This window comes from Phragmites australis, chromosome 1, assembly GCF_958298935.1.
Source record: "Phragmites australis chromosome 1, lpPhrAust1.1, whole genome shotgun sequence".
Lineage (NCBI taxonomy): Eukaryota > Viridiplantae > Streptophyta > Magnoliopsida > Poales > Poaceae > Phragmites > Phragmites australis.
This window is the reverse complement of record NC_084921.1, coordinates 39,090,316-39,102,325: the sequence shown is the minus strand read 5'-3', so window position 1 is coordinate 39,102,325 and position 12,010 is coordinate 39,090,316. Positions and strand designations below refer to the sequence as shown.

The 12,010-nt window shown below is 45.7% G+C and overlaps 1 protein-coding gene across 2 annotated transcripts; it reads left to right on the top strand.

The window, feature by feature from the left end:
* The first annotated feature begins 685 nt into the window (after positions 1 to 685).
* On the top strand, positions 686 to 11,726 carry LOC133918356 (LEAF RUST 10 DISEASE-RESISTANCE LOCUS RECEPTOR-LIKE PROTEIN KINASE-like 1.2). 2 transcript variants are annotated; one of them, XM_062362210.1, is made up of 5 exons: positions 686 to 1,957; positions 9,344 to 9,373; positions 9,808 to 10,086; positions 10,319 to 10,769; positions 11,096 to 11,726. In XM_062362210.1, exons 1-5 carry the CDS (start codon positions 1,006 to 1,008, stop codon positions 11,547 to 11,549), a joined length of 2,166 nt encoding a protein of 721 aa, XP_062218194.1. In that variant the 5' UTR covers positions 686 to 1,005; the 3' UTR covers positions 11,550 to 11,726. The 2 variants fall into 2 exon arrangements, with proteins under 2 accessions (XP_062218194.1, XP_062218203.1); XM_062362219.1 differs by lacking the exon at positions 686 to 1,957 and adding an exon at positions 5,075 to 6,962.
* Positions 11,727 to 12,010: the final 284 nt, after the last annotated feature.

Below are 12,010 nucleotides of genomic sequence, written 5' to 3'. Positions count from 1 at the left end.
GAGCAGAGGCCGTCATATATAATTAAGGATGGAAACGGATCGTATTTGTATGGAATCGAATTTAGATAGTACGATTTATTATATTTTAATCTGAATAGGAATACGGATTCGGATATCCTCGAATACGAATACAAATCGGATAGTTCGAATACGAATCCACATTCGGATATCTACTTGATCTTCGAAATTCAGGTAGAAAATTTAAATTTTTGAAAAAATTTGACTGAAATTTGATAAAATTCGATTGAAATTTGTTCTAATTTGATTGGGCCGGAATTTTAGAAATTTTGTTCAAAATTCATGTTGGAAATTTAAATTTTTGATGAAATTTGACTGAAATTTGTTCCAATTTGATTGGGTTGGAATTTCGTTCGTATCTAAAATTTCTAAAACTTTAGCAAAATTTAGTTCCCTGGTTGGCGGATACGGATACGAATCGGATATATCTCGAATTCGGATATCCACATTTGAATCCGAATCTCGAAAACAAATTCGGATATATCCAGTTTAGTATCAATTTCAGAAACAAATACAGATACGGATATCCATATTCGTATTTTAACAGATACGAAATCAAATAATTCGAATTTCCTGCTATTCATTTCCACCCCCTACATATAATTGCAATGTTTTGGTCCAGCGACGTGTTTCAGGGGTTGGAGAACGCGCAGTTTTCTGTTCAATTCGATTTCAGTGGTCCCCAGAACAGAGAAGACTGGATCCCCGTTGTTTAGTAGTACTACTGTAATTTTCTACCACTTAACGCAAATCTTGTAGTGAGAAGGCAGAAATATCAATCGAAGACCAAGACCAAGAGCCTTTCTTCCATGGGGCTCCAAGCCTCGAACCAATCAAAAAGACACACGAGTCTGGACGGAACCACGAAGAGGTACTAATAGCCGATTTCGTGTGCCACTAATTGGCATTTTGCGAGACCCAGATGGTCACGGTCAAGCACGGCTCTTCCTTACCACGTGCCGCCATGTCCCTCTCATCGGCCACCCAATGCCCAACCTTCCGAGAAGACTCCCAGGGGCTCTCGAGACCTTACAAACGCAGGCGCGCGCGGACGCCAAGCAAGAAACCACTTGCCAACCAGCAGCTTCGCCTTCCCTGACTTCGTTAGCCATGGCTCTCTTGTTACGCCACCGTCTGCCGCCGCCGTTGCCGCTTCTCCTTGTCATCTTGGTCGCCGCTTCGCATGGCACTCCTTCCAGCGGGGACAACTACGACCCCCCCATGTGCCTGCGGCAACCTCAACACTGCGGCAACGTCAACATCAGATACCCCTTCTATCTTTACAACGAGACGGGGGTTCTCCTGGGTAAAAGCAGCTCGTACTGCGGCTACCCTGACTTGGGGATCATGTGCAGCGAGGACGACGAGCAGGCCATCCTGCAACTCGGCGGCCACAACTACACAGTCTCGAACATCAACTACACAGACCTCACCGTCTCCGTTGTTGATCAGGAGGTCCGGGATCAGGAGGCCTGCCCAAGAGTTGATCACAACGTGTCACTCCCGCTGGGGCTATCCTACGCTTACAACACCGTCGATTACCTCTTCTTATTCCTCAACTGCTCCTTCAACCCCGCGGTCGCAAAGTCGTATAACATCAACCCAATCAGGTGCGAAATCTTTGGCGGGCCGACGACGGGACTGTCGTTTGTGCTGTGGCAGAGCGACGTGCCGCTGGGGGACTGGTGGCAGGCGTGCCAACAAGTCTTCGAAGCGCCTGTACTCAAACATGACCTCCCAATCCCAGGTGTTCTTGAATGGACGACCGGTGGATATGGCAGCTATCTTCGTGGCGGTTTCCAGTTGGCGTGGAACCAAAAGCCTCCTGAGTGTAACCAGTGCGAGCAATCGAACGGGCAGTGCGGCTACAACCAAGCGGGGGAATTCGTAGGCTGCTTGTGCTCCAGCAGTCGAGCGGAACCTCACACTTGCAGTTCAGGTAAGCCCTTCGAAGCTTGTACACTAAATTTCAAATCAGCGGAGATTTTTAGTTGGCTTGCTTCAATTTTTTTGGGTGTCATCTGAATTTCCTTTTCCTGAGCATAGCATGAACTTGGTTAGTGCTACTATAATTGGGGCGTACGTATGGGTAGAACACGGTGACGTCGAGAAATCAATTCCTTAAATTTAGACGAAAAATAAATAACCCACCTGAACTAAAATATGTTGGGCTTTCCTGTCACGATCCCCACTCGAATCAAGCACTTAAATCACTCAGAACACCGAAGCGCCTCAGTTCGACGATTTGTATTGTCACCGAAGCCGAGTATACAACGGTGAGTACAAGTTAGGGGAAGAATGTAAGCATAGAGAGGGCAGCACTAGACTGGGTACAAGAGAGGGAAGGGTGACTAGGAAGAGAGAGAACAACAGAGGAGGGGGGGGGGATTGAGAGGAGAAGAGCTTGAGGAGGAAGAGACTTGTCTTCGGTGTTTGGTCTTCGATGCCTCTCAGTTCTGCTGGCTATGGCTCTTGTATTCCTACCGCTTCACAGCCGAGTAGGCCTCTCAGGTTCACTGGTCCAGCCCGGCATTCGCCTGTCAGCTCAGGGCGTGACGCATCCGTACTACTACCTCAAGTAAAAAACACATAACATTTTTTATTTTTTATAGTTTTTAACGTACAATTTTGATCATTATTTTTTATTAAAATATTATTATAATACCTAATAAAAATATTTTATTATAAAAATATTTTTTATGATAAATCTACACGTATAATTTTTATGTTTTTAAACTAGATATTTTAAAAATTGTTGACGGTGAAAATTTAAAAGTTTAATATAAAAGTCAAATATTTATGATAAGAGAAAGTAGTAGTTTGTGACGTTGTCTGCCAATCTCATGCCATGACTTTTCCTCTCCATGCTCCCGTGAGCCCGCTGCTTGCTGGTCCTTGCAACCTGCGAATGGCGCACGTTGTTTGGTCCAGAAACTGGAGGTGTCAAGTGCAAGGCCTGAGCATTTCTGAACACATGATGTTCTTCCATTTCTGAACCTAAGCCCAATTCTTGTCCCAATCCGGACCCAGTTGCTTGCTGTGAAACGCTTCGATTACCAGAGCTAGCAGTACCATGCGCTTGCCGCTTATTCTCCACGGCTGCAGTTGCCTGTAGGTACTCGGTGACGGCAATATCAGCACCACGTACGTGTGACTTCGTGTTAGCTAGGCTGGGCAGCTGGGCATTGCCGGCTCGTGATTCCATTTTCTCTAGCTGCCTTGCAGGATACAGACAGGCTTGTTGTTCAGGTGCAGTTGACCCAAGCCGGTTCCTGCCGCTTTCGTTGCCCCATTGTATTAGTAGCATGCTGTATTTTCGAACGCATGCTGGAGACCCATTCCAAAAGAAAACAAGGCCTTCTAGAAAAACCTGGAAAAGATTATAGTCCAAGCGCATCTTTCATTTGACGCGAATTGAAAAAAGTGGCCAACCAGGCTCTCGAGTCGCGATGGAACAATGACCTGGGAAGGTAACAAGGCAACTCACGCAGAGTGCCGATAAGCTTGGCACCGTCGCAAGTTGCTAGCTGCTACAGGCCTCCCATCACCCGTCGTGTGCCCGTATGTACTTGCCCCGTTGTCAGCGTCAGCCACCCAACTTTCACCGGTATGGCTCGCAAACGGAGCCGGCCGGCCATCCGCCAACCGAAGCACGCGCGCCAGAAATCCTTCGACTCGACCAAGAAAAAACAAAGTTGCCAACCTGCCATGCCTTCTTTCCTCTTCCACCGCGGCCGCGGCCACCTCCTGCTCGTGCCACTATTCCTAGTCACCGCCGCTGCCTTTTCCCATAGCGAGGCGGCTACGGCACTGTCAATATCATCAACCCGTTTTATTATTAATTTCATAATAATTTGATTTTTTTTCTAAGACTATATTTGATATGACTCTTTTTTATATTCTAATCATAATTTCAATTATTATTTAATTTTTTTATTTGGACTCTTTATTTAGATGTTCTGCTTCTCAAACCGTATAAAAATCAAACTGATAATTTTTAATTCTGAATTTAGCTATTTATTAATTGATATAGGATTTTTGGTTAAATCTAGATAGTTAGATATTTATAACAATGAGTGGTCTAGATCTTTTTCTTTTTTTTGATTAATGTGGTAATTTTGTGGGTTTGAGAGTGAGCGTGTTGGTTCCTTTTTCACATAATAACAATATTTAGTTATTATATTAGTGAAATAGAAAAATTAATTATATTTCAAACTTGTACTTGAATCGTATACATATATTAGTTCGATTTTAATATATATTTTCATCAACTATCAAAATCGTGTATTAAATGTAGACAGCATAACCAAAATCAAAATATATTTGGCTTATCTGCTATTTGCTTTATGTGACAACCTTGAGCTATACAATGCTTCTTAATCTATTATCCTAGCAAGAATTTTGAAAAACTTTCATTATTTTTCATTATGATTTAAGCTATTGATTAATTATATTTTACATGGGCTCTTTATTTAGGTATTTGATTTTTATAATAATTTGATTTTTGTTAAGACTATATTTAATATGGATATTTTTTCTCTATTTTGACCCCAATTTTAATTATTATTAATTTATTTTATTTGGACTCTTTATTTAGATGTTTTGCTTTCCAAACCATATGAAAATCAAACTAGTATTTTTTATATAATTTTTATTTTCGAATTTAGCTATTTATTAATCATATTTGATATGGACTCTTTGTTTTGGAATTTAGCTATTTATTAATTATATTTGATATGGATTCTTTAGTTAAATCTAGACCGTTAGATATTCATAATAATGAATGGTCTAGATTCCTTTTTTTCGATTAATGTGGTAATTTCATTGGTTTAAGAGCGAACGCGGTAACACTTTTTTCTCTTCAAATATTTAGATAATAGATAGATGGCTGTCGTCGATGGAACTGTTAGGACAAGTCAGGCTCGAAGATAATATCTAGGGCTTTTGAGTGCATATTTGGTAGAGCTAGTAGATTAGTTTTTAGAATAAAATCAGCTCTGTTAATTTGTAGTTTTGAGTTCTCATGTCATGCCTTTTCCTGCCATTCTCATGTCATTCCTTTTCCTCTCCATGCTCCCGTGAGCCCGCTGCTTGCTGGTCCTTGCAACCTGCGAATGGCGCACGTTGTTTGGTCCAGAAACTGGAGGTGTCAAGTTCAAGGCCCGAGCATTTCTTGCCGCTGCAAGCCTGTAATTGCACACAGGGTGTTCTTCCATTTCTGAACCTAAGCCAGTCAGTCAGTAAGACCAATTCTTGTCCCAATCCGGACGCAGTTGCTTGCTGTGAAACGCTTCGATTACCAGAGCTAGCAGTACCATGCGCTTGCCACTTATTCTCCACGGCTGCAGTTGCCTGTAGGTACTCGGTGACGGCAATCTCAGCACCACGTACGTGTGACTTCGTGTTAGCTAGGCTGGGCAGCTGGGCATTGCCGGCTCGTGATTCCATTTTCTCTAGCTGCCTTGCACGATTACAGACAGGCTTGTTGTTCAGGTGCAGCTAACCCAAACCAGTTTCTGCCGCTTTCATTGCCCCATTGTACTAGCTAGTAGCATTCTATATTTTCGAACACATGCTGCAGACCCATTCCAAAAGAAAACAAGGCCTTCTAGAAAAACTTGGAATAGATTTTAGACCAAGCGCATCTTTCATTTGACGTCAATTATAATAGGTGCCCGTATGTGCTTGCCCCGTCGTCAGTGTCAGCCACCCTACTTTCACCGGTACTAGCACTTGCCCAAGTGTAATCAGTGGCGGAGCTAGCAAGAGACACAGAGATAGTTTATTGGGCTGGTGTTGACGCTAAGTCGACTATTGGGTTAGTGCTGGACTGATTAGGTTAATCAGTGATCTGGTACTGAGTTGCTAAGTTTCTTGTGTTAGATGGGCTGGACCCGTGCTGTAGCACCCCAGAAACGGATGCTGGATCCGCCACTGAGTGTAGTTCAAAAGATGGCTCGCAAACGGAGCCGGCCGGCCATCCGCCAACCGAACCGCGTGCGGCAGAAATCCTAGCTTCAACTCAACAGAGAAAAAACAAAGTTGCCAACCTGCCATGCCTTCTTCCCTCTGCCACCGCGGCCGCGGGCGCCTCCTGGTCGTGCTCCTCTTCCTCGCCGCCGCTGCCGCCGCGGCCTCTTCCCGTAGCGATGGTGCCTACGCCGCCTCCGCGTGCCAGTGGCGGCCGTACCTCTGCGGCACCGTCAACATCAGCTACCCGTTTTATCTTTACAACGAGACGGAGGCGCTCCCGGAGCACGACGGCGAGTCGTACTGCGGCTACCCGGGCCTGGCCGTCCTCTGCGACGGCGCTGGCAGGGCCGTGCTGAAGCTCGGCGCTGACAACTACACGGTGTCGCGCATCGACTACGCGAACCTCACCGTCTCCCTCGCCGACGCTGATGCTGTCAGCAGCAGCTGCCCCAGCGTGGACCATAACGTGACCATCCCGCCGGGCGTCGGGCTGTTCCTCCCCATCTCAGCCGTCGAATACCTCTTCTTCTTCATCGGCTGCTCCTTCGGGCCCAAGCCGCCGGCTGATGACACTCCCAAACCGCCCAAGCCGCCGTCCATCAAGCCCATCACCTGCGGCGGCTTCGACAAACCGGCCGCCATGACGTTCGTGATCCCGAGCGCTGACGTGCCTCCCGGCGACTGGCCCCGCGTGTGCCAGGCAGTTTTTCGAGTGCCCGTGCTCAGAGACGCCATCCCGCCCGACGCACAGGACCCCGGGTGGAGGAGCGACGGGTACGGCAAGGCCCTCCGTGCGGGGTTCCAGTTGGGCTGGGACCGGAGCACCGGCCAGTGCAGCCAGTGCGAGCAGTCCAACGGCAAGTGCGGGTACAGCCGCGCCGGCGTGTTCCTGGGCTGCCTCTGCGCCAACGGCCGCGTGGACGGCAACGGGTGCAGTAAGAATTCTGACTCCACCGCGTCTTCTTCGCCAGGTACGTAATTTCGTCGTTCAAACTGCCAAACCGCCAAAAAAGAACCGAGGCATTAGCCGCCGCGCGCATTCAATCAGGGTTTGTTTTACCGGTAAATAAAATTTATTAGAAATCACCATATTTATCGAATTTTGAATAGAAAATAATCAAATTTATACTTTAATATAAAACAAACAAACACTATAGGGATATAAGATGTCAGTTAGCCTTAGCCTAGTTGTAATCGAAATGCGAGGTCTCGAGTTTGCCCATAAAATTTTCTATCATTTCAAATTTAGCTAAAATATTTTGACTGGTTTAATATTTTACCGGACCTGCTGGCGACAAAGTCCAGGCGGACTGAAATTTATTTCCCCAGCATTCGATCAGGCAGCGTTAACCATCACACTCGCCGTTGCTTGGAGCGATTAACTTTGCTTGCATGCCATGTCGCCAATAAGCCATGGCTTCTTCCTGCACGCTCACGCTCCCCTCTTCCTAACCGGAGAGAACACTGACACACGTTGGGAAATATCTGGGTGTGAAACGAACCAGAGCTTAAAGCATGTCAGTCCAATTAGTCCGTGCTCGATCAGCTAGCTAACCCGTCTTCGTTCGACAGAGATGTGCCGTGGAATGAAAAGTATGCTTTGATGGTGCAACAGCACCGTGCGCTTGTTTTTCAATGGCTGTCGTCGATGGGGCTGTTAGGACGAGTCAGGCTCGAAGACGATAGTGCGCAGGGCTTTTGAATCTGGTAACGTCGGCTTCAGTACTATCACACGGAGAGGCAAATTAATAGGGGCACAGCGACGCAGCTCCGTTACACCAAGACTAGAGCTCTCTCTCTCTCTCTCTCTCGCTCGCACGGCCGTGGACCAGTTCAGAATCCAGAAACCATCGAGCTGTGTTGGTTCATCTCAACTAATTTTCATAGCTTGCATGTGTCTGTCTAGTCTAGTGTCCTCTGCTGCTTCCTGCAGTACCAGAGTATGCGACTAACACAGCTGATTCTGTAGATCGACTCAGTACGCATCGTACTTAATTGCCCAGGACTGACCTTTGCATCACAGCAGTTGCATAATAGTGGCTTCATCTGGAAGAATTGTTGCAGCTTGGATGGAGGCTTGTGCACTGTTGCTGATTGCACAGTGCGGTCCAAACAGCGCTTCCCGGCAAGAGCTAACTGCAGAATATCATGAATCGAGGCCCACCTGTCGATGTAGTAGTAGTACTACAGCAAAGGTGATGTGCACTGGTTTAGTCTTGTTAATTTCAGAGGAGGACATCTGATAACACTTTCTAACAAAAAAAAAAACGGCGATGCCGGCATTTACATTACCGTATGTTGTTTCCTCGCAGCACAACGGATCTGAAAACTAGTATGAATTTTTTTCTAGTGAATGGACTATGGAATCACCATACTTGTAAACTGCTGTGGGTGAGGTATAGGGCTTAAAATTTGTTCTTTCGATACATAGAGAAATTCTTAAGTAAGCTGGGGCTTTTCAGACAGTTCTATCTTTGATTTGGAAGGCTTTTCAACTGCTCGGACGTCATGCTGAGATGTTCACTTTTCATTTCTCAGAAAACGTAAGCATATTACAGGTGTCTTGAACAGATATTTGTTGCTTGCCTATATGACATTTCAGTTTTCCTTTTTGACGCTGACATCCTACCTATATATCTGTCCTGACCTAGATATGTTGCAAGGGACTTGTATGATTATGAGGTAATAAAAGGACAGAGCTAATGACAAAAGGCGAATCGATTAATCACCGCTGCGACTTTTCCATAAGTCCTAGCATTTTTCATCTTACATGATGCACCATATCTTCATAAAGAGGAGGGAATTACGTCAACAAAATCAAAAGAGAGGATAAAAAGGATGATCTTGAACCTTGTTCCACTATAGTACAAGATATAGATTATTCAAAATGCAAGGCATTGCCCATCTAGTCAAAAGTAAATTGAACTTCTTTTACATTTTGGCCAAAGTTGCTTGACTTTGGATCCCTTGTGTGTGAAGTTTTAACACAAGAAAGAAACGACAACCAGAAAGTTACTTTTCTTGCTTCTAGCTTCAGGGTATCAAAGCATAAAATATTCAAATAGGCTTTAAATAAATGAAAATTCCATTATCACATTATTGAATTAAATTATAAGAAATATACCTGGTCAATTGGCTGAAAACCACCACCCAAGTTTCTTGTGTACTTAATTATCTGACATCGCGCGTCTTGCTTGCATGATTTTTTTTTTTTTTTTGGTTGCCATTCATTGTGGAGTTTACCTTGTCATTTCGAGTAAAATATAAGACCTCTGTAATTTGTGTTTCCGTTTAATGGAGATAGATTTATCTAGCTAAAAAACATGTCTAACAATGTCTTTTCTTCATACAGGATCAAAGAAGAGAACTAGAATTATTGCAGGTAAGCACTATGCCGCCAACCCACTGTTATTTGCATAAATAAATCCCGTTTACTCCCACCAGTTTTGCTGCAGCTCTGTTATTTTGAATGTCTGCCAGTCTACTGCTAACCCTTCCCGGCCACATAGCGCAAACTGTAATTACACAAATAAATCCATGAGCTTCTCAGAAACTATAAATATAAGCAGTATGCCGGCTTCTGGGGCATATACCGATGACCATTATTAGTTCATGATTCAATGAAGAAATGATTGCTTATACTGACATTGCAGTGTGCATTCTAGCTGATTTCATTGCTCACACGGTTAACTAGCACTCCATTCCTTAACGTTTTACAGCTTAGTGCACACAAGATGATTCCTCTTTCTGGAACCATGCAACGATTAGAACTGTATACTTATTATGACTGGAGTATTAACTTAACACAATTCTCAGGCGTCTTGGCTTCTGCTGCCGGTGCCGTTGCGCTTTCGGCTGCCATATTCTTGTTCATTCGCAAAAGCAAGCAGAAGAAGGTAATCAACTCATCTTCGAAGCTCCTCAAGTACAGCGGCTCTGGCGGGACTCCACGTTCCAGGGGTGGCGACATGGAGTCCGGCAGCATCCAGGACTTGCAGACACACCTCTTCAGCTACGAGGAGCTTGAGGCGGCGACCGATTGCTTCAATGACAGCAGAGAGCTCGGAGATGGCGGCTTCGGCACTGTCTACAAAGGTAGAAATGCTCTTAAGCCATGCTATTTGTCTTCAGACCTACGGTGCCAATCGGCATTCTGCGTTGTTGGAGAAAGTCATGCTATTGCCAGTTCCAAGATGTTGATCAGGGCAATGGCTTGCTTACTGAAATTAGAACTCATATGATGCTATCATATGCACGGACGTCGTATACGTATTCATATGCCAAACCTCCTGATGTACTTACACCAGGTTGGGCTCTTTGTGTTTAGGATACCTCCAAGACGGGCGCGTGGTGGCGGTGAAGCGGCTGTACAACAACAGCTACCGGCGCGTGGAGCAGTTCATGAATGAGGCGGCCATCCTGTCCGAGCTGCGCCACCCGAACCTGGTCATGTTCTATGGCTGCACGTCCAGCCACAGCCGCGAGCTCCTCCTGGTGTACGAGTTCGTCGCCAACGGAACGGTCGCCGACCACCTGCACGGCCACCGTGCCCCCGAGCGCGCCCTCTCGTGGCCGCTCCGCCTCAACATCGCCGTAGAGTCCGCCGCGGCGCTCACCTACCTCCACGCCATCGAGCCGCCCGTTGTCCACCGCGACGTCAAGACCACCAACATCCTCCTCGACGCCGACTTCCACGTCAAGGTCGCCGACTTCGGCCTCTCACGCCTCTTTCCCCTCGACGTCACGCACGTCTCCACCGCTCCCCAGGGCACACCAGGGTATGTCAAGTGTTACCTCACTCATGGCTAAAATGTCAAGTGTTACCTCACTCATGGCTAAGGATGCAAGCATGCATCTAATGGATAGTTCTGAATCATCATTTAATTTATTTTTTCTTAGTTTAATTAATTGAGAGTAATTTTTTTTAAGTTTTGGATTGATCTAATACCTAGAAAATACAAAACTTACATCCCTACTCATAGCCAGTCCACTTAGTACATGGTAGCGCCACATTGTGTTTTACGCATTGACCAGTTCATTGTTGTTTACCGAATAAGTTTCCTTGATTCCAACTCGTAACAATCTGTGTTCTTGCAATTGGCAGGTATGTGGATCCAGAGTACCACCAGTGCTACCAGCTGACGGATAAGAGTGATGTTTACAGTTTTGGGGTTGTCCTGGTGGAGCTCATCTCGTCGAAGCCCGCCGTCGACATCACCCGACACCGCAACGAGATCAACCTGGCCGGCATGGCCATCAACAAGATCCAGAAGTGCCAGCTCGAGCAGCTCGTGGACCTCGAGCTCGGCTACGAGACTGACCCGGCCACGAAGAAGATGATGACGATGGTCGCGGAGCTGGCGTTCCGTTGCCTTCAGCAGAACAGCGAGATGCGACCGCCGATCAAGGAGGTGCACGAGGTGCTCAAGGGCATACAGGGTGAGTGCCAGATGGAGAAGGATGGGGACAAAGACAGAGACCTCGCCGGGCCCTTCTCCCCCAAAACGGTCCATGCTCCATGGGACAGCAGGGCCACCACGCCTAACGCTAGCCAGTGACCAGCAGGGATTAGATTAGTGCTTGAGAGCTGAGAGCTATGGAGATTTATTTGTGTTTGTATCATTGCTGCATAGAGATGTGCTTGTTGTGTGAGGCATGCCAGATTACCTATGGTTTCCAGGCTTTATAGTTCCTGGCGATGTAAATATATATGAGTTTCGTTTGTACTGTCAGAACAGAGAGGATGTACATAAGAATGGTGAATGGTACGTACATATATGAATACTAAGGGAATTATATTTCATCTAGATAATGAAAAAATCCCGGCATCTACTCCCTCGAGGACATATAATCGTAACTTATTAAAAAAAGCAGCAAACATTACACATGATGTGAATAAAACAAAGTTAAAAAAGACCAATATAGTTTGAATGGAAGAACTTGTTATTAGACACAAAACCTATTGCTAAATCTCCTCTATGATTGACAAAAATATGCATAACCATCACCTTCAAAGTAC